The sequence below is a fragment of the Stenella coeruleoalba genome, assembly GCF_951394435.1.
Source record: "Stenella coeruleoalba genome assembly, chromosome: 5".
In the NCBI taxonomy this organism is placed as follows: Eukaryota; Metazoa; Chordata; class Mammalia; order Artiodactyla; family Delphinidae; genus Stenella; species Stenella coeruleoalba.
Window position 1 is genome coordinate 1149049 of NC_137150.1, and position 25097 is coordinate 1174145.

Genomic DNA, 25097 nt, shown 5'->3' on the forward strand with positions numbered 1-25097 from the left:
CCCCGTCACGAGTCCCAGGTTCCTGTCCCTCTGACACTTTCTCTGGAGTGTAGTCTACCCAGAGCTCCCAATGTGGGTCAGGCTGACAGGGATTAGAACACTGGTTCTACCATTTTATTAATTATGTGGCTTTGGACAGGTCACTTAAGCATCAGTTTTTCTGTCTTTAAAATGGAGGCCATAACAATGCTTACTTCAAAAGATTATAATAAGAGCTCATTATGTTAACATAGACACAGCAGAACCAGGCCCAGCACATAGTAAATGCTCCATCAGTGTGATGCCTGTCAAGCCTGTCTCTCCATACTGATACATTTGTATGCACTGGTATAGTTTAATTATACTGTTGTAAATTCAGCCAGGGGTGAACTTCATATGAGCACTTCAGTCAATGGGCAGGTAAGCATCCAATGATATTGCTAAAAGTCACATCTGTTCATTGATAAACATTGACATTAATAGGTGTAAGGAAGAACTTTATAAGGACGTATGCATCTCTGAGTATGTATCTTTCTAAATTTTTAAAATTCAACTTGGAATGTTGATGATGTGCTTATTTAAACACATGCTATTTTGAACTCAATATAGTACCTAAAATGTTTATATTCATTGTATGCATATACAAACGTGTTTAATTAAACTTTTCATTTATTTTCAGCTTTGCTAATTTAATCGATGGTTGAAAAGTTTGAAGGAGTGTAAAAGATGTCTGATAACCTTGAGGTCTTAGTAGAGAGATCAAATAGATCACAGAAATGATATAAAAGAAAATGGGTACACAGCATTGAAGAAATAAAAGAAAGATCAGAAGGAAGAATAAAGGAGAAATACACTTGGATAAACCCAATAGAAATACTAAATATAGATGGTCAACAAGCTATAATAATACGGAAAAGTATAACATGAGGGTAGTTTTTCTTTTCTGTCCATTTCAACTATGAATGAACATGTCCTACTGCCTCTGATAAAACATGCTTTTAGTATTTATGGTCTAGGTCTTGAGGCTTCTCAGTGACCATCAACAATGACAGGGAGAGAGTTTTGAAAGAATCCATTTACCTTCCAAGATATTGTTAATATTCTGCTCTCCCAGGAATCCCAGCATCAGAAGAAAACAGTCCCTGGATGACAGCTGGGCAGCGACCTCAGGAACAAGTCCTGGATGGAGCAAGAGGACACAGTCAGCACAGACTTCCCCAGAGCAAATGCAGGTGACAGGCGGCTGCAGTGCTGGGCTGCATGGAGGAGAGTTGTACATCCAGGGCAGAGATGGGGGGAAGCACAGAATTAATGACAGCAAAAGATTAAGCAACAGGGAAAATGAAGAAATTATTAAAGGTCCAGGGGAAAATACCTGGGGGTAGAAGAAAGGAAATGCAATCATATTACACAGTTCAGCTCGGCAGGGAGTACTATTTACACAGGTATAACAGTGGACACACACTATTGATTTAACAGAATATTATGATCTGAATGTTCTGTGTTAGGAGGGTTGAGGAGGGAGACAGGTTGAGAGGAACAAAGAGAGAACATGTCTGTGTCTTAGTCGGGGGTCAGGAAAAGCAGGTAAGAAAATAAAATTCTCTCTTAGTAGAAAATCAAAAGGTAGCAGTATAATTATATTAGATATGGAGATAAATATCCAAAGAAAATCTAAGAGTTGATAGTGGCTCGACTCAGAGGTGAGAATGGGAGGATCTGACGGTCTCTCTTTTGGATTATTAGACTTGCAATATTATTTGATTTCAAAACTATTTTAAAAACTACATTAAAAAGGGGTTAATCTTTGGACTCATTGAGTCTGTAGTCTAAAAAGAACAACACGGCTGGTAGTGTTTATAATAAAATATAGCAATGTGTAAATTAAATGTGTTAATATTGTAAAAATAACCACTCAGCTTCACTGGATGGCTTATGGGATACTTATAGATGCACAGTCGCCATGCTGGATCCCAACTGCTCAAAGCCTACCGGGATTAAGATACAAGAAGACGGGTGCAACCTGTTTTTATTTAACAACAAGTGATATATTCAAAATGTAAGACTATAACGGCCCTTAGTAATGTGATCTGACAGGACTGGTGGATTATGTTTGCTTTCCCAGGGTACTCCCTGAGTTCTTGGCCATTCTTAACAATTTTGGCTTTCCTTGACTATCCTATGAGATGGGCAAGCCCCCTGGCTCTGTCTCCCCCAGACACCCTGAGAATAGATAGAACCTCCTTCTCTAGCTCACTCACAACCCACTGGCACAGTTGCTAAAGCTGACCTGGCTGGTCCTTGAGGGATGGAAGGCTGCTGACAGGAGCCCATCCCACCCCCTTCTGCTTCGCCACTGCATCTGGGTAGCATGAGAAGGAGCAAGAGTAGAAAGCCATGAAAACGTGCTTTTGCTTTTCCCACTCCTTGTGTTCACACAGTAGAAGAAAAGGACACTAGCTTCCGTTGAAACCAGCTGATTAAGCTGATAATGAGACTGAAGGGGCAGTGTACAAAGTCCGCAGGTCACAGTCAGTCTGGGATGAAAGAATTCTAGCTAGAATGCTCTTTATTGCTGCAACACCCAAGTGGCAAGACATTTAATGAATGAAAATTGTGGAGAAGTTAAAGACATTAGTTATGCGAAAAAAATCAGAAAAAAAAAAGGCAGAGTAAGAGAAAAAAATATACAAAGAGGAAAGTAAAATCATCATGACCCTGTACTGTGGTGAACCCAAAAAATGTCTACTCTGCTTCCCCAACCCCAGCTCCAGGGCACAATCTCATGGGGCAAACCAATTGCAGAAATCCCAACTCCTATGTCAAAGTTCATTTTCCAGATAAATCAGTTAAATTTTTTTTGTTTTCTCTTTTTCAGTTTTACTGAGGTATAATTACTGAGGCAAGAGACCATTGTTTCCAGGTGCGCGAGGAGAGGGGATTCAGAGTGCTGCCTAAACAAACTCCAGAGACGGGTGCGAGCCGCAGCCATCAGCGCGGACCCCAGAGACGGGCAGGAGACGCTAAGGCTGCTGCTGCCGCCACCAAGAAGCCTGTGTGCGAGCACAGGTCACTATCCACACCTCCCCCTCCAGGGAGCCTGTGCAGCCCGCCACTGCCAGGGTCCCGGGATCCAGGGACAACTTCCCCGGGAGAACACACAGTGCGCCTCAAGCTGTTGCAACGTCTCAGTGGCCTCTGCCGCCGCAGGCTCGCCCTGCATCCGTACCCCTCGCTCCCCCCGGGCGGAGTGAGCCAGAGCCCCCGAATCAGCGGCTCCTTTAACCCCATCCTGTCTGAGCGAAGAACAGACGCCCTCAGGCGACCGACACGCAGAGGCAGGGCCAATCCAAAGCTGAACTCCAGGAGCTGTGCGAGTAAAGAAGAGAAAGGGAAATCTCTCCCAGCAGCCTCAGGAGCAGCAGATTAAATCTCCACAATCAACTTGATGTACCTGCATCTGTGGAATACCTGAATAGACAACGAATCATCCCAAATTGAGGTGGTGGACTTGGGGAGCAACTGTACACTTGGGGTTGGCTTTCTGCATCTGATTTGTTTCTGCTTTATCGTACTTTAGTATTTAGAGTTTATTATCATTGGTAGATTTGTTTATTGATTTGGTTACTCTCTTCCTTTTTTATATATATATAGGTTTTTTTTCTTTCTCTTTTTTTATGAGTGTGTATGTGTATGCTTCTTTGTGTGAGTTTTTCTACATAGCTTTGCTTTTACCATTTGTCTAGGGTTCTGTCTGTCCTTTTTCTGTTTTTTTTTAGTATAGTTTTTACTGCTTGTTATCATTGGTGGATTTGTTTTTTGGTTTGGTGGCTCTCTTCTTTCTTTCTTTTTTTATTACTTTTGAATTTTTTTATTTTTAATAATTAAAATAAATTTTTACTTTAATTATTTTATTTATTTTCTTTCTTTCTTTCTTTCTTTTTCTCTACCTTTTCTTCTGAGCTGTGTGGCTGACAGGGTCTTGGTGCTCCAGCCAAGTGTCAGGCCTGTGCCGCTGAGGTGGGAGAACCGAGTTCAGGACGTTGGTCCACCACAGACCTCCCAGCTCCACATAATATCAAACAGTGAAAGCTCTGCCAGAGATCTCCAACTCAACACCAAGACCCAGCTCCACTCAATGACCAGCAAGCTACAGTGCTGCACACCTTATAGCAAACAACTAGCAAGACAGGAACACACCCCACCCATTAGCACAGGGGCTGCCTAAAATCATTATAAGGTCACAGACACCCCAAAACACTCCACCGGACGCGGTCCTGCCCACCAGAAAGGCAAGATCCAGGCTCATCCACCAGAACACAGGCACCAGACCCCTCCACCAGGAAGCCTACACAACCCACTGAACCAACCTTAGCCACTGGGGACAGACACCAAAAACAACAGGAACTACGAACCTGCAGCCTTTGAAAAGGAGACGCCAAACACAGTAAGTTAAGCAAAATGAGAAGAGAGAGAAACACAGCAGGTAAAGGAGCAAGGAAAAAACCACCAGACCAAACAAATGAAGAGGAAAGAGGCAGTCTACCTGAAAAAGAATTCAGAGTAATCACAGTAAAGATGATCCAAAATCTTGGAAATAGAATGGAGAAAATACAAGGAATGTTTAACAAGGACCTAAAAGAACTAAAGTGTAAACAAACAATGATGAACAACACAATAAATGAAATTAAAAATACTCTAGAAGGAATCAATAGCAGAATAACTGAGGCAGAAGAACGGATAAGTGGCCTGGAAGATAAAAGAGTGGAAATAACTACCACAGAGCAGGATAAAGAGAAAAGAATGAAAAGAATTGGGGACAGTATCAGAGACCTCTGCGACAACATTAAACGCACCAACATTCGAATTATAGGGGTTCCAGAAGAAGAGGAGAAAAAGAAAGGAACTGAGAAAATACTTGAAGAGATTATAGTTGAAAACTTCCCTAATATGGGAAAGGAAATAGTCAATCAAGTACAGGAAGCACAGAGAGTCCCATATAGGCTAAATCCAAGGAGGAACACACCAAGACACATATTAATCAAGCTATCAAAAATTAAACACAAAGAAAAATATTAAAAGCAGCAAGGGAAAAACAATAAATAACATACATGGGACTCCCCATAAGGTTAACAGCTGATCTTTCAGCAGAAACTCTGCAAGCCAGAAGGGAGTGGCAGGACATATTTAAAGTGATGAAAGGGAGAAACCTACAACCAAGATTACTCTACCCAACAAGGATCTCATTCAGATTTGACAGGGAAATTAAAACCTTTACAGACAAGCAAAAGCTGAGAGAGTTCAGCACCACCAAACCAGCTTTACAACAAATGCTAAATGAACTTCTCTAGGCAAGAAACACAAGAGAAGGAAAAGACCTATAACAACGAACCCAAAACAATTAAGAAAATGGTAATAGGAACATACATATCGATAACTACCTTAAATGTAAATGGATTAAATGCTCCAACAAAAAGACATAGACTGGCTATATGGATACAAAAACTAGACCCATATATATGCTGTCTAAAAGAGACCCACTTCAGACTGAGGGACACACACAGACCGTGAGTGAGGGGATGGAAAAAGATATTCCATGCAAATGGAAATCAAAAGAAAGCTGAAGTAGCAATACTCATATCAGATAAAATACACTTTAAAATAAAAACTGTTACAAGAGACAAGGAAGGACACTACATAATGATCAAGGGATCAATCCAAGAAGAAAATATAACAATTATAAATATATATGCACCCAACATAGGAGCACTTCAATACATAAGGCAAATGTGAACAGCTATAAAAGAGGAAATCAACAGAAACACAATCATAGTAGGAGACTTTAACACCCCACTTTCACCAATGGACACATCATCCAAAATGAAAATAAATAAGGAAACACAAGCTTTAAATGATACATTAAACAAGATGGACTTCACTGGTATTTATAGGACATTCCATCCATAAACAACAGAATACACTTTCTTTTCACATGCTCATGAAACATTCTCCAGGATAGATCATATCTTGGGTCACTAAGCAAGCCTTGGTAAATTTAAGAAAATTGAAATCATATCAAGTATCTTTTCCAACCACAATGTTATCAGACTAGGTATCAATTACAGGAAAAAATCTGTAAAAAACACAAACACATGGGGCTAAACAATACACTACTAAATAACCAATAGATCACTGAAGAAATCAAAGAGGAAATCAAAAAATACCTAAAAACAAATGACAATGAAAACACGACAACCCAAAACCTACGGGATACAGCAAAAGCAGTTCTAAGAGGGAAGTTTATAGCAATACAATCCTACTTCAAGAAACAAGAAACATCTCAAATAAACAACCTACGCTTACACCTAAAGCAATTACAGAAAGAAGAACAAAAAAACCCCAAAGTTAGCAGAAGGAAAGCAATCGTAAAGCTTAGATCAGAAATAAATGAAAAGGAAATGAAGGAAACAGTAGCAAAGATCAATAAAACTAAAAGCTGGTTCTTTGAGAAGATAAACAAAATTGATAAACCATTAGCCAGATTTATCAAGAAAAAAGGGAGAAGACTCAAATCAATAGAATTAGAAATGAAAAAGGAGAAGTAACAACTGACACTGTAGAAATACAAAGGATGGTGAGAGATTACTACAAGCAACAATATGCCAATAAAATGGACAACCTGGAAGAAACAGACAAATTCTTAGAAAAGCACAACGTTCCGAGACTGAACCAGGAAGAAATAGGAAATATAAACATATCAATCACAAGCACTGACACTGAGACTGTGATTAAAAATCTTCCAACAAACAAAAGCCCAGAACTGAATGGCTTCACAGGTGAATTCTTTTAAACATTTAGAGAGGAGCTAACACCTATCCTTCTCAAACTCTTCCAAAATACAGCAGAGGGAGGAACACTCCCAAACTCATTCTACGAGGCCACCATCACCCTGATACCAAAACCAGATAAAGAAAGAAAACTACAGGCTAATATCTCTGATGAACATAGATGCAAAAATCTCCAAACAAAATACTAGCAAACAGAATAAAACAGAACATTAAAAGGATCATACACCATGATCAAGTGGGGTTTATCCCAGGAATGCAAAGATTCTTCAATATATGCAAATCAATCAATGTGATAAAGCTTATTAACAAATTGAAGGAGAAAAACCATATGATCATCTCAATACATGCAGAAAAAGCTTTTGACAAAATTCAACACTCATTTATGATAAAAACCCTCCAGAGAGTAGACATAGAAGTAACTTACCTCAACATAATAAAGACCATATACGACAAACCCACAGGCAACATCGTTCTCAATGGTGAAAAACTGAAACCATTTCCTTTAAGATCAGGAACAAGACAAGGTTGCCCCCTCTCACCACTATTATTTAACATAGTTGTGGAAGTTTTAGCCACAGCAATCAGAGAAGAAAAAGAAATAAAAAGCATCCAAATCGGAAAAGAAGAGGTAAAGCGGTCACTGTTGGCAGATGACATGATACTATACATAGAGAATCCTAAAGATGCCACCAGAAAACTTCTAGAGATAATCAATGAATTTGGTAAAGTAGCAGGATACAAAATTAATGCACAGAAATCTCTTGCATTCCTATACAGTAATGATGAAAAATCTGAAAGAGAAATTAAGGAAACACTCTTATTTACCACTGTAACAAAAAGAATAAAACACCTAGGAATAAACCTACCTAAGGAGACAAAAGACCTGTATACAGAAAACTATAAGACACTGATGAGAGAAACTAAAGATGTTACAAACAGATATACCATGTTCTTGGATTGGAAGAATCAACATTGTGAAAATGACTCTACTACCCAAAGCAATCTACAGATTCAATGCAATCCCTATCAAACTACCAAAGGCATTTTTCACAGAACTAGAACAAAAAATTTCACAATTTGTATGGAGACACAAAAGACCCCGAATAGCCAAAGCAATATTGAGTAGGAAAAACGGAGCTGGAGGAATCAGGCTCTCAGACTTCAGACTATACTACAAAGCTACAGTAATCAAGACAATATGGTACTGGCACAATAACAGAAATAGAGATAAATGGAAAAGGATAGAAAGCCCAGAGATAAACCCATGCCTATATGGTCACCTTAGTTTTGATAAAGGAGACAAGAATATACAATGGAGAAAAGACAGCCTCTTCAATAAATGGTGTTGAGAAAACTGGACAGCTACATGTAAAAGAATGAAATTAGAAAACTCCCTAACACCATACACAAAAGTAAACTCAAAATGGATTAAAGGCCTAAATGTAAGGCCAGACACTATAAAACTCTTAGAGGAAAACATAGGCAGAACACTCTATGACATAAATCACAGCAAGAACCTTTGGACCTATCTCCTAGAGAAATGGAAATAAAAACAAAAATAAACAAATGAGACGTAATGAAACTTAAAAGCTTTTACACAGCAAAGGAAACCATATACAAGACAAGGAAACAACCCTCAGAATGGGAGAAAGTATTTGCAGATGAAGCAACTGACAAAGGATTAATCTTCAAAATTTAGAAGCAGCTCATGCAGCTCAATATCAAAAAAACAAACAACCCAATCCAAAAATGGGCAGAAGACCTAAACAGACATTTCTCCAAAGAAGATATACAGATCGCCAACAAACACATTAAAGGATGCTCAACATCACTAATCACTAGAGAAATGCAAATCAAAACTACATTGAGGTATCACCTCACACCGGTCAGAATGGCCATCATGAAAAAATCTAGAAACAATAAATGCTGGAGAGGGTGTGGAGAAAAGGGAACCCTCTTGCACTGTTGGTGGGAATGTAAATTCAGCCACTGTGGAGAACAAACGGAAGTTCCTTAAAAAACTAAAAGTAGAACTACCATATGACCCAGCAATCCCACTACTGGGCATATACCCTGAGAAAACCATAATTCAAAAAGAGCTGTGTAGCACAATGTTCATTGCAGCTCTATTTACAGAGCTGCATTGCAGCCAGGACATGGAAGCAATCTAAGTGTCCATAGAGAGATGAATGGATAAAGAAGATGCAGCACATACATACAATGGAATATTACTCAGCCATAAAAAGAAATGAAATTGAGTTATTTGTAGTGTGGTGGACTGACCTAGAGTCTGTCATACAGAGTGAAGTAAGTCAGAAAGCAAAAAAAAAATACTGTATGCTAACACATATATATGGAGACTAAAAAAAAAAAGGTTCTAAAGAACCTAGGGGCAGGACAGTAATAAAGATGCAGACAGAGAGAGTGGACTTGAGGACATGGGGAAGGGGAAGGTTAAGCTGGGACGAAGTGAGAGAGTGGCATGGACATATATACACTACCAAATGTAAAACAGATAGCTAGTGGGAAGCAGCTGCATAGCACAGGGAGATCAGCTTGGTGCTTCGTGACCACCTAGAGGGGTGGGATAGGGAGAGTGGGAGGGAGACGCAAGAGGGAGGAGATACGGGCATTTGTGTACATGTATAGCTGATTCACTTCGTTATAAAGCAGAAACTAAGACACCACTGTAAAGCAATTATCCTCCAATAAAGATGTTAAAAAGTAATAATAATAAATTAATTAATTAAAAAAAAAGTCATGTACCACAATGTTCTTTGCAGCACTGTTTACAATAGCCAGGACAAGGAAGCAACCTAAGTGTCCATCGACAGATGAATGGATAAAGAAGATGTCGCACATATATACAATGGAATATTACTCAGCCATAAAAAGAAACGAAATTGAGTTATTTGTAGTGAGGTGGATGGACCTAGAGACTGTCATACAGAGTAAAGTAAGTCAGAAAGAGAAAAACAAATATTATATGCTAACACATATATATGGAATATTAAAAAAAAAGTTCTGAAGAACCTAGGGGCAGGACAGCAATAAAGACACAGACGTAGAGAATGGACTTCAGGAAAGGCGGAAAGGAAGGGTAAGCTGGGATGAAGTGAGAGAGTAGCATCGACATATATACACTACCAAACGTAAAACAGATAGCTAGTGGGAAGCAGCCGCATAGCACAGGGAGATCAGCTTGGTGCTTTGTGACCACCTAGAGGGGTGGAATAGGGAGGGTGGGAGGGAGATGCAAGAGGGAGGAGGTATGGGAATATACATATATATGTAGAGCTGATTCACTTTGTTATAAAGCAGAAACTAACATACCATTGTAGAGCAATTATACTCCAATAAAGATGTTTAAAAAAGTATATATATATATATATATATATATATATATATCTGAATTATTTTGCTTTGCCCCAATAATTAAGACAACATTGTACGTCAACTATACTTCAATTTAAAAATAATAAATAAAATGTACATTGTGGTGATTTGATGTAAATATATATTGCAGAAGGATTTCTCCCATCTAGTTAACACATCCATCATCTCACATCCTTATCGTTTCTGTGTGTGAGAATATTTAAGTTCTACTCTCGCATTAAATTTCAATATTACAAGAGTGTTATCAACTGTAGTCACCATGTTTTACATTAGATCTTCAGACCTTATTCATCTTACATCTGAAAGTTTGTACTCTTACCACTTCTCCCTCTTTCATTCACCTCCTGCCAGCCCGTGGCAACCATTTTATTTCTCTGTTTATGAGCTTGGCTTTTTTTTCCAGACTCCACCTATAAGTGATACCACGCAGTATTTGTCTTTCTCCATAGGCTTGTTTCACAGAGCACAGCGCCCTCTAGGTCCATCCATACTGCTGCAAATGGCAAAATTTCCTTCTTTCTCATGACTGAATAATATTCCATGGTGTGTACACACCACGTCTTCCTTATCCATTCACCCACTGATGGACACTTAAGTAGTTTCCATATCTTTGGCTATTGCCAAGTAGATATTTATTTATCTTAGACAAAAGAGTTGCTTTAGGGCAGTTCAGTCTGTGTTGTACTCAGCAATTTTGCTCAATAATCGTGGGAAAACTGTACTCTGCTGGCTGCCATCTTGTGACCATGAGGGATCAGAAAGCTAACCTAGGGTAGGAAAGTGTAGGGAATCGCAAAGAAAGAAAGTAGAACCCTCAATAAACCACACCTGAGACTAGCCTCACCTCTGGGCGTTTTGGTAATGTGAGCCAATAAATCCCTTCTATTGCTAAAGCCATTTTGCTCCCATGTTTTTTACTTGTAACCAAAAGCTTCTAACTGACACAGTACTTGAAGGGATTAATGCATGAAGAAGCCAAAGGGTGATGGAGTTTTGGGAACTGGGACAGAGGATTGAATGCATCTGAAAACCATCTCGTTCAAACAGAGTCCAGAAGACAACTGAGGAAAAAACTCAGTGCTGGAAATGAGAAGTTATTTGCTTAATTAGAGCTTGGGGACAGCATTTGTAAGGGGAACATTTCACCCCAATGAGACTGCAAAGAAGAAAATGATTCCCTGTTCTCCAAATGGCAAAAGCTGAAATCCCTTGTCTAAGGTTTATCGTTCTCTAATGAATAAGGACAACCAGGAGATGAAGGGGTGGCAGCTTCATGAAAGAAACAAAACGTTTGTTTTCATACACATTCTGGGTTTGGCAGAATCTGATATTTGCAATAGTCGTTTTAAATGTTAACGTTTGATGAGACTTTTAAAAATTCATCCACAAGCTCATTGTAACTAGAGTTTGTGAGAAAACTTCTCAGGTCACAAGCCTACAAATCTACAGCTTTCTGTGGCCAACTTGCAGTCACGTGAAGAAATGAAGGTGAAGAGAAATAAAATTCAGAAACAGAGAGAGAGTAGGTATAAGAGAGCGAGCCGTAAGCATCAAGTACATGTTTTCTGTACTTGGGGTCCCCAATAGCCCTGATTACTTTGTTTCTTGTCATGTCTATTAGTTTCCCCAAAATACACTGAATTAAAAAACATCCTACTGTTTTATCTTCTTTGAGCTGAGTTTCTGTCACTTGCTGTCATATGAATTCTGTTAATTCATCACTCAAATATGATTGAGATATTATAATTCTATCATTTCCTAAGGTCAGTCTTTTATCTTTCCCAGGCATGTGGTATGTAGAATGTCACTAATTCAGGACCTGCTGTATAGTACAGGGAACTCTGAGTCAATACTTTGTAATAAGCTGTATGGGAAAAGAATCTGAAAAAGAATGGATAGATGTATATGCAGAACTAAATCACTTTGCTGTACACCTGAAACTAGCACAACATTGTAAATCAACTATACTCCAATATAAAATAAAATTTTTTTTAAAGAATAAAAAATATATTTAAAAAGGAAAAAAAGAAATAAATAAATGTTAACGTTTGAACTTCAAGATTAAATAATACAACCCAAATCAGCTGCTAGATCCCGCCGAGCAAAACTCTCCACGCCAGCCAGCCCTCTGCCATATAGAAGTCGGAACAATCCGTGGATTGGGCCTTTGCACTTTTCCCTGTCTCAGCCACAGCTGTCCCTCACTTAGCATCTTTAATATCCCATTTGTTTGCACAGATTAGATTATTCTAGGGTAAGAGGACTGTTGGTGTACTAAAATTACACCTATGCAGGTTGCTTTTAATTTGCCATTCAATACTATATTATCTAGCTCCTCTTACTTGGATTTCTGAATCGATGACCACGTAAAGAATATAGCTCTTAAATTCACATCAACCCATGTGTTCAGAACTCACTGAATAGTGTTTGTGACAAAGAAAGCGTAGATTCTAGAGAATACACCTGACAGAGAATTGTGGCACATGAAAGGTAAGACACTGAAGGAATGGCAGCATTTCTTCAGACAGAGATGCACCTTTTTTTCTCATTTTAGATCTCAGAAGTTGAGCTTCACCTTACAGTTGGCCAGGCTACGGTGATGACGAAGTTCTGATTGCCTGCCTGAGCACATCGTGGGCCCTTCTGCAAGTTATGTGAATTGATGGTCCATCATGCATTCAGTTTAAATGCCATTTAAGACGTCTTCCTAGTCGTGTTAGTTTGCTAGGACTGCCATAACAAAATACCACAGGCTGGGTGGCTTAAACAATAAAAATTTATTTCTCACCATTCTGGAGGCTAAGAAGTCCAAGATCAAGGTGCCAACAGGGTTGGGTTTCCCTCGAGACCTGTCTCCTTGACTGCAGACGGCACCACCTTCTCTACATCCTCACACGGTCTTTCTCTGCGCACGTGCATCCCTGCTGTCTCTCTTCTGTGTGTCCTGATCTCTTCTTCTTATAAGGACACCAGTCAGATGGGATTAGGGCTCAACCTAACAGCTTCATTTTACCTTAATCACATCTTTAAAGGTCTTATCTCCAAACGGAGTTACATACTGAAGTACTTCAACGTGCGAGTTTTGGGGGCACACAGTTCCACCCGTCACACTGGTTGTTGCCTGAAAACTTTCAGAGGACATCTTCCGGTGAGATTACGAGAGTGCCAACATCAAAGCTTGCGGGATGGGTATCTTAGGGAAAAGAAAAATCCAAGAAGACAACAGCAAAGCACTCTTTAAGAAATGTTGCTTTACAATGCTCTGATGACTCAGGGAGGGGGTAAGAATTTGTGGGAAAATGTTAAGACGTTAAAGCTTTGTGCTGTGCTTTGGCAGCTCTTCTTTCTAAAGGACAGATAACGAGATGTCTTTCAATCAGTGGCATCCGTGCAGATGACTGACCTGTTCCTCCCAGCATCAAACCTCCCCTCAGCACTCTGGGATGCCTGAGGTGAGCTGTGGGGACCACAGACCCCACACTTCCCCAGCCCTGGGCATCCTGGTTGGCTCCGCCAGTGAGAGCCTCACAGGGAGACGGGAAGGTGGGAGGAGAGGAGAAAGGGCTGATTTTCTGTTTCCAGCTCCTGACAGCATTATTTGCATAACAGCATTATTTCTGTTTCCAGCTCCTGACCTCTGCGTTACAGAGGACAGTAAGGGCCTCAGCCTCCAGGTTCCTTTTTCTTTTTTTCTTTTAATTTTTATCGGAGTTGATTTACAATGTTGTGTGACTTTCAGGTGTACAGCAAAGTGAATCCATTATACATCTACATCTATCCACTCTTTTTCAGATTCTTTTCCCATATAGGTCATTACAGAGTATTGAGTAGAGTCTCTTGTGCTCTACAGTAGGTCCTTATTAGTTTTCTATTTTATATATAGTAGCGTATATATGTCAATCCCATTCCCCTAATTTATTCCTCCCCCCGCCACTTTACCCCCTGGTAACCATAAGTTTGTTTTCTACATCTGTGAGTCTATTTCTTTTTTATAAATAGGTTCATTTGTACCATTTTTTTAGATTCCACATATAAGTGATATACGATATCTGTCTTTTTCTGTCTGACTTACTTCACTCAGTATGACAATCTCTAGGTCCATCCATGTTGCTGCAAATGGCATTATTTCATTCCTTTTTTTGGCTAAGTAATATTCCATTGTGTATATGTACCACAACTTCTTTATCCATTCATCTGTCGATGGACATTTAGGTTGCTTCCATGTCTTAGCTATTGTAAATAGCACTGCAATAAACACTGGGGTGCATGCATCTTTTCGAATTATGGTTTTCTCCAGATATATGCCCAGGAGTGGGATTGCAGAATCATATGGTAGCTCTATGTTTAGCTTTTTGAGAAACCTCCAAACGGTTTTCCACACTGGCTGAACCAATTTACATTCCCACCAACAGTGCAGGAGGGTTCCCTTTTCTCCACACCCTCTCCACCATTTGTTGTTTGTAGACTTTTTGATGACGGCCATTCTGACCAATGCAAGGTGATACCCCATTGTAGTTTCGATTTGCATTTCTCTAGTAATTAGTGATGTTGAGCAGCTTTTCATGTGCTTAGCCTCCAGATTCTTTTGGCAGTTCCAGAACCAGCCAGAGAGATGTCCAGCCATGCCACCTCGGCCACATTTCAACCCCGTCAGAAGCTCAAGCACCAGCCTCACAGCACCAAGCTCCTAGGTTTGGTGAACCTGCCTCTTTTTATGCCCTGCTGTGGTAGCCACTTACTGCAGTTCCTATATCTAGGTAACTTCAGCATCTGGCTTGGGCACTTTTACCTTCCAAGACCTTCATAATCAGTTCCTGTACTACCTCCTCTGTTGGAAATACCTGGTATAGTTCACTTTCCCCTATATGGACCCTGACTAAAATAATGTCTTAGATTAGATGAAATAAAGCACCATGAAAATATTTAAGTACCTCTAAATATTGTTTATCTTTACTTACAGGGTTTCTGTAAACCAATTTATGTGGATACTTTGCCTCAATTATCCACTTCTTCGGTATAGAGCTTTAGAGTTTATTTTGCATACACTCTTTTTAGCCTTTACAGTTTCACAATAACAGGTTAATTGGCTTTATATTATCTTTGTAGCTTCTAACACCCTCATGTACTCAAAGCTTTATCTATAATAGGTAACCATATACAAAGGAATATATACACAGGTTTACCAAGGGTAAACTGTGTCTTTATTTTGAAATGTTCTAGTACAGATGAGTCTTGATAATAGTGGGAGATATAATTTTGTTTATGACAAAATATCTTCACACATATAAATTGCCTTGAATAAATTCATATGCTACTGGGGATAAGAGAACTTCCTAGATTTAATGTTCCTCCTTCAGAAAGTTCTTTTCTGTGAAAAGATTTTTTATTGAATTATAGTTGACATACAATATTGTGTTAATTTCAGGTGTACTACATAATTATTTGATGTTTGCATACATTGTGAAATGATCAGCACAATCTCTAGTAACCATCTGTTCCCACACAAAGTTATTATAGTAGTATTGACCATATTCCTATGCTGTAGATTACATTCAATAACTTATTTATTATATAACTGGAAGTTTGTACCTCAATTCCCTTCATCTATTTCACCCTCTCCCTCAAACCTCTTCTGTTAACCACTCATTTGCTCTCTGTATCTGTGAGTTTATTTTCATTTTGTCATTTCACTTTGTTTTTTAGATTCCACATGTAGGTGAGATCACGCAGTATTTGTCTTTCTCTGACTTTCTTCACTTAGCATAATGCCCTTAAATTCCATCCAGGTTGTCTCAAATGGCAAGATTTCTTTTTTTTTTTTTTTTTTTTTTGCTGTACGTGGGCCTCTCACTGCTGTGGCGTCTCCCATTGCGGAGCACAGGCTCTGGACGCGCAGGCCCAGCGGTTATGGCCCACGGGCCCAGCTGCTCCGCGGCATGTGGGATCCTCCCGGACCAGGGCACGAACCCGTGTCCCCTGCATCAGCAGGCGGACTCTCAACCACTGCGCCACCAGGGAAGCCCAAGATTTCATTTTTTATGGCTGAGTAATATTCCACTGGTTGTGTGTGTGTGTGTGTGTGTGTGTGTGTGCGTGCACGTGCACATGCGTGTGCGCGTGTACTTAGCTAACTCCCAGTTGACCCCAGAGGCACGAGCAATAAATGACTATTGTTCACCACGCGAGGTCACAGTTGCTATGCAGCAACAGCTAACTCACACCAGATAGGTTCTAGACCATCATTTGGCCAGTTGATTGGATCTGGAAATTCAGTCTATGGTTTGGAGGAACACTCAGGAACTTCAACCTGCTTAAGTACCAAGATCAGCACTCTCACTGAGTTCAAGGGTTAGATGGTATAGTTTGAAGAAGAATGGTCTGGGATCCAAAAACTCTGAATTCAAGTTCTGATTTTACAATATACTGGCTCTCTGCTGTACTTTGGATAGGTCCTTAATTTCTCCAACTTCAGCCTCCACATTTCTAAAACAGGGATAATAACACTTGCTTCAGGCATTTTATAATAACCAACTAGCATCACACAGGTAAGATGTATGTCTAAAGCCAAAAATATGTGTTGTGGGTCACACTGTATTCCCCAGAAAGATATATTGTAGTTCTAATCCCAGGTACCTTTGAATGTGACCTCATTTGGAATAGGGTTGTTCAGATGCAGTCAAGTTACGATTAGGTAGTAGGCTCTAACCCAATGACTAGTGTCCCTATAAGTAGAGGGAGGTTTGGAGACATGCCCAGGGAAGAAGGCCATGTGTCTATGGAGGTGGAAATTGGAGTCAGTGATGCAACTATAAGCCAGTGATGCTAAGGACTGCCACTAAGAATGGCTGGCAGGTACCAGAAGCCAGGAAGAGGCAGGGAAAGGTCCTTCCCTAGAGCCTTCAGGAGGTGCATGGCCCTGCTGACAACTTGATTTTAGACTCTCAGCTTCCAGAACCGTGAGCAAATAACTTTCTGTTGTTTTAAGCCGCTCTGTTGTGCTTTGTTATGGCAGCCCCAGGGAACTAATGCAATATGGGTGTTAAGTACTGTGCTAAATCATGAATTTTGCAGGAAGGAGTCAACTTACTTATGAGTATATGTGAGCCACCTTGGGGGACTTCAGAAATATTGAGGAGGAGAATGCTTTTTCCACAGGCGGAGTAACTAAGCTTGTATAATTTGAGTGTTAGTATTAATTTGAACTCCTCTGTACCCACAGAAGAGTAAAGTTCAGGGGCTTTCTCATTATTTAGTGGAGCAATGATATGGAAAACATTTAATAGTCACTAATATTAATCGAATTCCAAGTACTGCTCTCAGTGTTTTTATATATTAACTCATTTAAACTTCCCAGTGACACTGTGAGGTGCTGGATCACTGAGGGTCTAATCAGGTGTGACCAGGAAAACACGACCTTGAATATTTAAAACAGAACTGATGATAGGCCAACAAGCCATGCTGAAACACCTTAGAGTCACAGCATCAGGAAGCGGCTATCACACTGGACTGGAAGGACAAAGGGAGAGGGCAGGGCTGGAGGAGGCCAGGGGCAGGGGTCTCCGGGTCAAGATCATGCTGGAATAGGAGCAGGCCTCTCCCAAGAGACCTGGAGGAGTGGAGGACGTGCAGGAAGCCTGACTGAGGAGGGCTGGGGTGGGGGAGAGATGTGTCCTGGTTCTTTCCTCCCTCCCGCCCTCTCCCTTCACGTCCCCCCTGCTGGCTGAGCTGATGTGGGAGACCTAAGGGGAGGCCCCTTTGTGACCCAGAGCAGAGCAGGGAATCAGCATCCCAGGAGCAAGTAGGCAGGCACCCCTTCTACCTCCCGTTCAGGATAACAGCGGAGGCCTAGAAGATAAAGTCACACGGTAAGGTCACTCAGCCAGCGCTGAGATTTGAACCCAGGCAGTCTGGCTCACCCCCGGGCTCTTGACCGCTGCTCGTGATAGCGCTGCACTGGACTTAGGAGGAAGGTGGGATGGGGAGCCTGACGTGAACGTTATTATGATCGTCCATGGGTCAGGAATTAAGGGCCTGGATTCAACTGGTATCTGTGAAATTGAGGAAAATAGGTTTCTTTGAGAAATATGACCAAGGCAAGAGTTAATTGTTTAAGAGAAAGGAAACAGATTTTTGTTTGTTTGTTTGTTTGCGGTACGTGGGCCTCTCACTGTTGTGGCCTCTCCCGCTGCGGAGCACATGCTCAGGACGCGCAGGCTCAGTGGCCGTGGTTCATGGGCCCAGCCGCTCCGCGGCATGTGGGATCTTCCCGGACCAGGGCACGAACCTGTGTCCCCTGCATCGGCAGGCGGACTCTCAACCACTGCGCCACCAGGGAAGCCCAGGAAATAGCTTTTGGTCATTAAAAAATATTTGAAAACAGAGAGAGACAATTTATTTAACAGTAGTCAAGTCAGCAAATAAGTGAGGCAATGTGATGAGATTAAAAAAAAATTCCCGTTATCATTATAACAGATTGCCCCTCCACGAAATAATTTGAGATGCCTCTGAAAGTCTGCATTTTCCTTTTGTGAAACTTCCGAAGTTGCTTCTCTTTTACGGTTTCCTTTTTTCATCTGCCTCAAGGCACATGCTGGTTATGCTATTCTCAATAAAAAAGTAGTATTCTAAGATAGTTTTTTGCTTTGCAACTTGGAACCATGAACCTAAGATGATGTAATAAAATTAGAAGCGTTGTTTTATGCACAATTTACTTACTAGTCTAGGGGATATAAAATAAAATAACAAATAATTAATTGAACTAGGAAAAACTTGTATTTTTCTTTCTTTTTTAAATGATTTGTTAGCTAAATTTAATTAAGAAAATCAACAAGTCTGCTAGAAACTGATAATTACTTGAATTATGGGTGATACAAATCTTTCCTAAAAATGTAAGTTGCAAAAAGGAAAAACCAGCTAAAGGAAACATAAATGTTCTTTCTAATGGATGTGGCATATGGGAGAGAGGCTTCATATACAGATTAACTAAAGCAGATATTGCAGGCAACTTAATGAAAACAAATGCCAATCTGTATTAATTTAGATAACCCCAAACTCCTTTTGCTTCAGTAACTGCATTTTCCCATCGCTCCAAATTATCCAGATGATTGTTTTAACTTTCTACTCTGCCTGTGGTGATAAACATAGGGAGTGATGGTTTCCATTTCGTGCAGGTGAGCTAAAGCAAACTATCCAGTAAATGCCACTTGAGCTATCCTTCAACTTTAGAGATTATTTAATGACTACCTTCTCTGTGTCAGTAATGGAATATGAAAAGGATATTTGTGGGTCTTTGGTTTCAGGCAATAGAAATGTGTTAGGTACAGGTGTCTGAATGGTTTGAATTATGGAACATTAAAAAAATTCCTGTTGGGACTTCCCTGGTGGTGCAGTGGTTGAGAGTCTGCCTGTCGATGCGGGGGACACGGGTTCGTGCCCCGGTCTGGGAAGATCCCACGTGCCGCGGAGCGGCTGGGCCCGTGAGCCATGGCCACTGAGCCAGCACGTCCGGAGCCTGTGCTCCGCAACGGGAGAGGCCACAGCAGTGAGAGGCCTGCGTACTGCAAAAAAAAAAAAAAAAAAAAAAATTCCTGTCAAAGACAAATATCATGTGATATTGCTTATATGCAGAATCTTAAAAATATGATACAAATGAACTTATTTACAAAACAGAAACAGACTCACAGACTTGGAGAATGAACTTATGGTCACAGGGCGGGGAGGGTTAGGAGGAGGGATAGTTAAGGAGTCTGGGATTAACATACACACACCACTATATATAATATAGATAACCAACAAGGACCTACTGTAGAGCACAGGGAACTCTGCTCAATATTCTGTAATAACCTAAATGGGAAAAAATTTGAAAAAGAAGATACATGTATATGTATAACTGAATCACTTTGCTGGACACCTGAAACTAACAACATTGTTACTCAACTATGCCCCAATATAAAAAAAAAATTTAAAAAATGTCCACTAGAGTCTTACTGACTCAGCTTCAGGAAACATCACTCATATTTCTAGTGTATATATAGTCATATATAGTCACTAACCTTAAATAACTCACTATGACATGGGAGAGAAAGGCTGTTCCAAAAAAAAAGAAAAAATCCTGTCAGTGGGAGTGGGAGTGATCAATGAAGTGAACCTGAAGGAAAGAAAGTATGTGTTCATTTGGTTCCACCTTATTTCAGTTCCTCTTATGTATATTTGGATGTAAATTCTGGTTAAGGAGATATGTCTCTGACATAAACTGTAGAAGTCACCTCAGAGTACAGATTCAGACTACAAAAGCAAATGGATTTTACTGGAACCAGCAGTTCCAAACCTGGAATACCCACAGAGGCCCATGAACAGAATAATGGGCGCCAATGAATTATGTTCAACATTTTGAAAAAGCTGGAGCAAATCTAAAAACAAAAAGAAATTAAAAATTGAAATATCCAATTGACATTTATATATATGCCTAATAGATACTGGGAAATCCAGACTTACATGCAGTCTTCTGGTGGAGAAAAAACTTTAAACATGGGATTCATGAGAAAGAAGTGAGAAAACATGTCTTTAATGTTTAAAGGGGTCAGAATTTCGTCCAACCCCTTGTTTATCTCAGGTGAGACAACTAAGGTCAGAGCTGTAGTGCATCTTAACTAATGTCACAGAGCTCTATAGTGTCCTCACTTGTATTAGGTATGAAATCTAGAGATTAAAGTGAACCAAGACCAGAACTCGGACACTAAGAGCTTTCTGAGGGGGGGTGTGGCCAAGACGGCAGAGTAGGAAGGCCCTGAGCTCACCTCCTCCGTGGGCACACCACAATTATAACTATTTACAGAGCAACTATCTCTGAGAATGACCTGAAGACTAACAGAAAAGATCTTCTACAACTAAACACATAAAAAAGAAACCAAGAAGAGATGGGTAGAAGGGGTAGAGATACAATATAGTCAAGAACAACACCCCTGAGTAGGCAACCCACAAACAAGAAAATAATCACAATTGCCGAAATTCTCCCCAAGCAGTGAAGGGTCTGAGCCCCACAATGGGATCCCCAACCCGGGGGTCCTGTACCAGGAAGATGAGCCCCCAGAATATTTGGCTTTGAAGGCCAGTGGGGCTTGCATACAGGAAAGATGGAGGGCTGCAGGAAACAGAGACTCTAGTCTTTAGGGTACATGCAAAATCTCATATACTTTGAGTCCCAGAACAGAGGCAGAAATCTGAAAGGTGCCTGGGTTAGACCCACTTGCTAATCTTGGAGAGTCTCCCAGAGAGGCAGTAGGCAACTGGGACTCCCCTTGGATAGATGTGGGTGGCAGCCACTTTGGGGAGCTCATTCTACCACAAGGACACTGGTGCCAGTGAGCACCATTTTGGAGTCCTCCCTCTAGCCTAGTAGCTCTGGGGCTTACCCTCCCACCAGCAGGCCACCCCCAGTCCTGAGACTCCCCAGGCTATGCAGTCAGCTGCACAAGAATCTGGCCCTATGGAACAGTGGGCCAACAGCTACCACACGAGGCAGGGCCTGGCAGCCAACCAGGCTGGGAGCCAGATCTAACTACCGCTGTGCCTGCAGTGCTCAGCTCACCACAACAGAAGGGCCCATGCAGTCTACACAGGAGGCACCCCTAGAGCATACAGCTCTGGTGACCAGAGGGGTGTGTGCTGCTGGGCCCCATAGGATACCTCCTACACAAGACTACTTCTCCAAGATTGGGAAATGTAACCAAACTGCCTAATACATAGATGTAAACACAGAAAATTAGGCAAAAAGAGAAGACAGAGGAGTATATTCCAAATGAAGAAACAAGTCCAAACCTCAGAAAAAGAACTAAACAAAGTGATGATAAAATACTGACCCAACGGAGTTAAAGGTAATAATCATAAAGGTGCTCAGTGAACTCAGGAGAAGAACAGAAGAACACAGTGAGAATTTTAACAGAGTTAGAAAATGTAAAGAAGAACACACAGAGCTGAAGAATACAAAACTACAAAAACTGAAATAAAAAATACACTAGAAGGAATCAACAGTAGATTCAATGACACAGAGGAATGGATCAGTGAGCTGGAAAACAGAGTAGTGGAAATCCCTCAAGGTGAACAGAAAAAAGAATTTAAAAAAATAAGGACAGTTTAAGAGACCTCCAGGACAATATCAAGCATACTAACAGTTGCATTTTAGGGGTCCTAGAGGGAGAAGAGAGAAAGAAGGGGCAGGGAACATACCTGAAGACATAATAGCTGAAAACTTCCCTAACCTGGGAAAGAAAACAGACATCCAGGTCCAGGAAGCACAGAGAATCCTAAACACGATGAACTGGAAGAGGTCCCCGCCAAGACACACTGTAATTAAAATGGCAAACATTAAAGAGAAAGAGAAAATATTAAAAGCAGCAAGGGTAAATCAACTAGTTACATGTAAGTGAATTCCCATAAGACTGTCAACTGACTTTTCAGCAGAAACTCTGCAGGCCAGAAGGCAGTCACATGATACAGTCCACGTGATGAAAGGAAAAAAATCCTACAACCAAGAATATTCTACCTGGCAAGACTGTCATTCAGATTTGAAGGAGAGATAAAGAGTTTTACAGACAAGCAAAAGCTAAGAGTTCAGCACCACTCAACTGGCTTCACAAGAGTGTTAAAGGAACTTCTATAAGCAGAAAAAGATCACAACTTGAAATATGAAAATTACTACAGGAAAAATCTCATAGTTAAGGCAAACATACAGTAAAGGTAGTAAATGAAGTACTTATAAAGCTAGTAGGAAGGTTAGAAGACAAAAGTAGTAAAATCATCTACAATAAGTAGTTAAGGGATACACAAAACAAAACCATGTAAAATATAAGGTCAAACCATTTAATGTGTGTGGGGTGGTTAAAAACGCAGGGTTGTTAGAAGGCTTCTGAACTTATGATATCATCAGCTTAAAATAATCATATATAGTTATACTTATATTTATATTTATCACTCACTCTTCTGGGTTTGGTTGTCTATTGACTCATCAAGGCTAAACTCAACTGATCCAGCTCTCCACTGTTCCACACGTCTTTTATCTTTTCCCTGAGACCAGCAACCTCTCCTGGATGTGTTTTCATGGTGATGGCAGAGGTTCAAGAGAGAGAGTAAGTCCCAATGTACAAGCCCAAGTCAAGCCTCTTCTGCTTGCCTTGACTACCAATGTCCCATTGGCCAAAGCAAGTTCCACGGCTGACCTAGTGTCACGGGGCCACGCAGGTCATGCTGCTCACGTTGGGAGGGAACTGCAAAATGATATGACAAAGGGCATGGATAGAGGGAAGGGTGAAGAATTGCAGCCCTATTACTCTGCTGCCTTCGGGTGACTATGGTGAGTGGTTTCTTTCCCTCAGCTAGCAACCAGGACCACAGAGTTTATTGCCTGAAGTTTATCCCCTTTCCTGTTCACCCAGTAAGTGATGGTCCTGCAGTCCCTAAATAAATTTTGAAACTTCTTGTAATTCTGTGGCTGGCTTTCACATAAGGCTTGAGCTTATTCAAAATGAAAGGGTCATCATTTTAGAACTCTGGATGTACTTGCAGAATGGAGAAACATAATTTTTTTTACAGCAGCAGGTGGAACGATCTACATTGAATCTTTTTTCTCTATCCTCAGTTCTAATATTCTTCTTCATAGTTCAGCAGAAGGTTTAATTTTTCATTTTGACACTGGGATTCAACTTCCTCTTCAATAGCTTATATCTATAGAAAGCATATTTTATAAACCTCAGTAATGGGTTCTCTTGTTCTTTAAAACAAATCAGACATTAACAGTATTTCAACAAGGGCATTCATATGCTGAGATTTTCTCAGCAAACATTTTTTTCTAGATTTCTCTCCTTTTCATGTAGATTCATGATTATATTCATAAGTTCTGAAATATCGTTGGTCCCTCGATAAATGTTTGTTGAATAAATACATGAATGAGTTAACGTATACCTGAGCATCCATCAATTCTCAACCAATAATGCCCACGGAGGAAAGCTGATATTTCGCAGACAAAATTATTTCCAACCCAACTGCAGCAACCAGAAGGAATGGGTGGTCCAAGATCTTTACCTCTTTTGTACAAAAATTTCACATCATCATGTGAAGATGAATCCCAGGAAACAACAAGCTTGGCTAAGAGCAAATGTGGTTCATCAGAGCATTCTGATAACAGTGAAAACTTCCACCAATAAGGGAACTGTTAAGTAAATATGGAATATGTAATACGATGCAAACTTTAAAGTGACCAGTGTGAAGACACTGTAGGAAATTTTTTTTTAAAAAAGCAAGATTCAAAAAATAAATAAATAAATAAAAAAGCAAGATTCAAAACTATAAGATCAATATATCTACATTTAGGCAAAGATTTATATAAAAACTATAAATGAATGCACAAAAAAATGATAGTAGTTGTGTTTTAGGATGCTTGCAAAAATGGAGTTATTTTTCCCTCTGATTTCTAAACCTTCTCTGATTTTCTTTTACTTTTTATAATTTGCAGAAAAGAGCAAAGAGTGCAAACTCATCCTCAAATTTACCCCATTAGTTAATAATCTGTAAAACTTCCATTTTATAAAAATGCACTGAATTAATTTAGACATGACATTATGCTACTAATATTTTGCCCACCTGATAGACTTGGGAAGTAGCATCCAGGGAGAATAATGTTCGTTGAGATGTCAGGTCCACAATCCTTTATCTGCAATTCTGAGATCCAAAAAACTATCAAAACTAAAAGCTTTTTGTCCAGCATTTGAAGGCAAAACTTGACCTGAACTGAACTGACACGAGGCTACTTTTACCACTTAGTGTGAATATTCCTCCATTTCACTGCAGAAAGATGAGTGTGTTTGATTGCAGGGTGCTGTC

General features: G+C 40.2%; 1 protein-coding gene across 12 annotated transcripts in view; it reads right to left on the reverse strand.

The window, feature by feature from the left end:
- The window catches only part of LOC307186445 (uncharacterized protein), a 439601-nt gene that overhangs the window by 196485 nt on the left and 218019 nt on the right, over window positions 1–25097 (reverse strand). For all 12 annotated transcript variants that reach the window (XR_013828323.1, XR_013828324.1, XR_013828325.1 and 9 more), the window contains one exon: window positions 1060–1158. Coding sequence is in view for 1 of the 12 variants with exons in the window: in XM_079921495.1 (XP_079777621.1) it covers window positions 1105–1158 (54 nt within the window). In the remaining 11 variants the exon portion in view is untranslated. The remainder of the gene's footprint in view (window positions 1–1059; window positions 1159–25097) is intronic.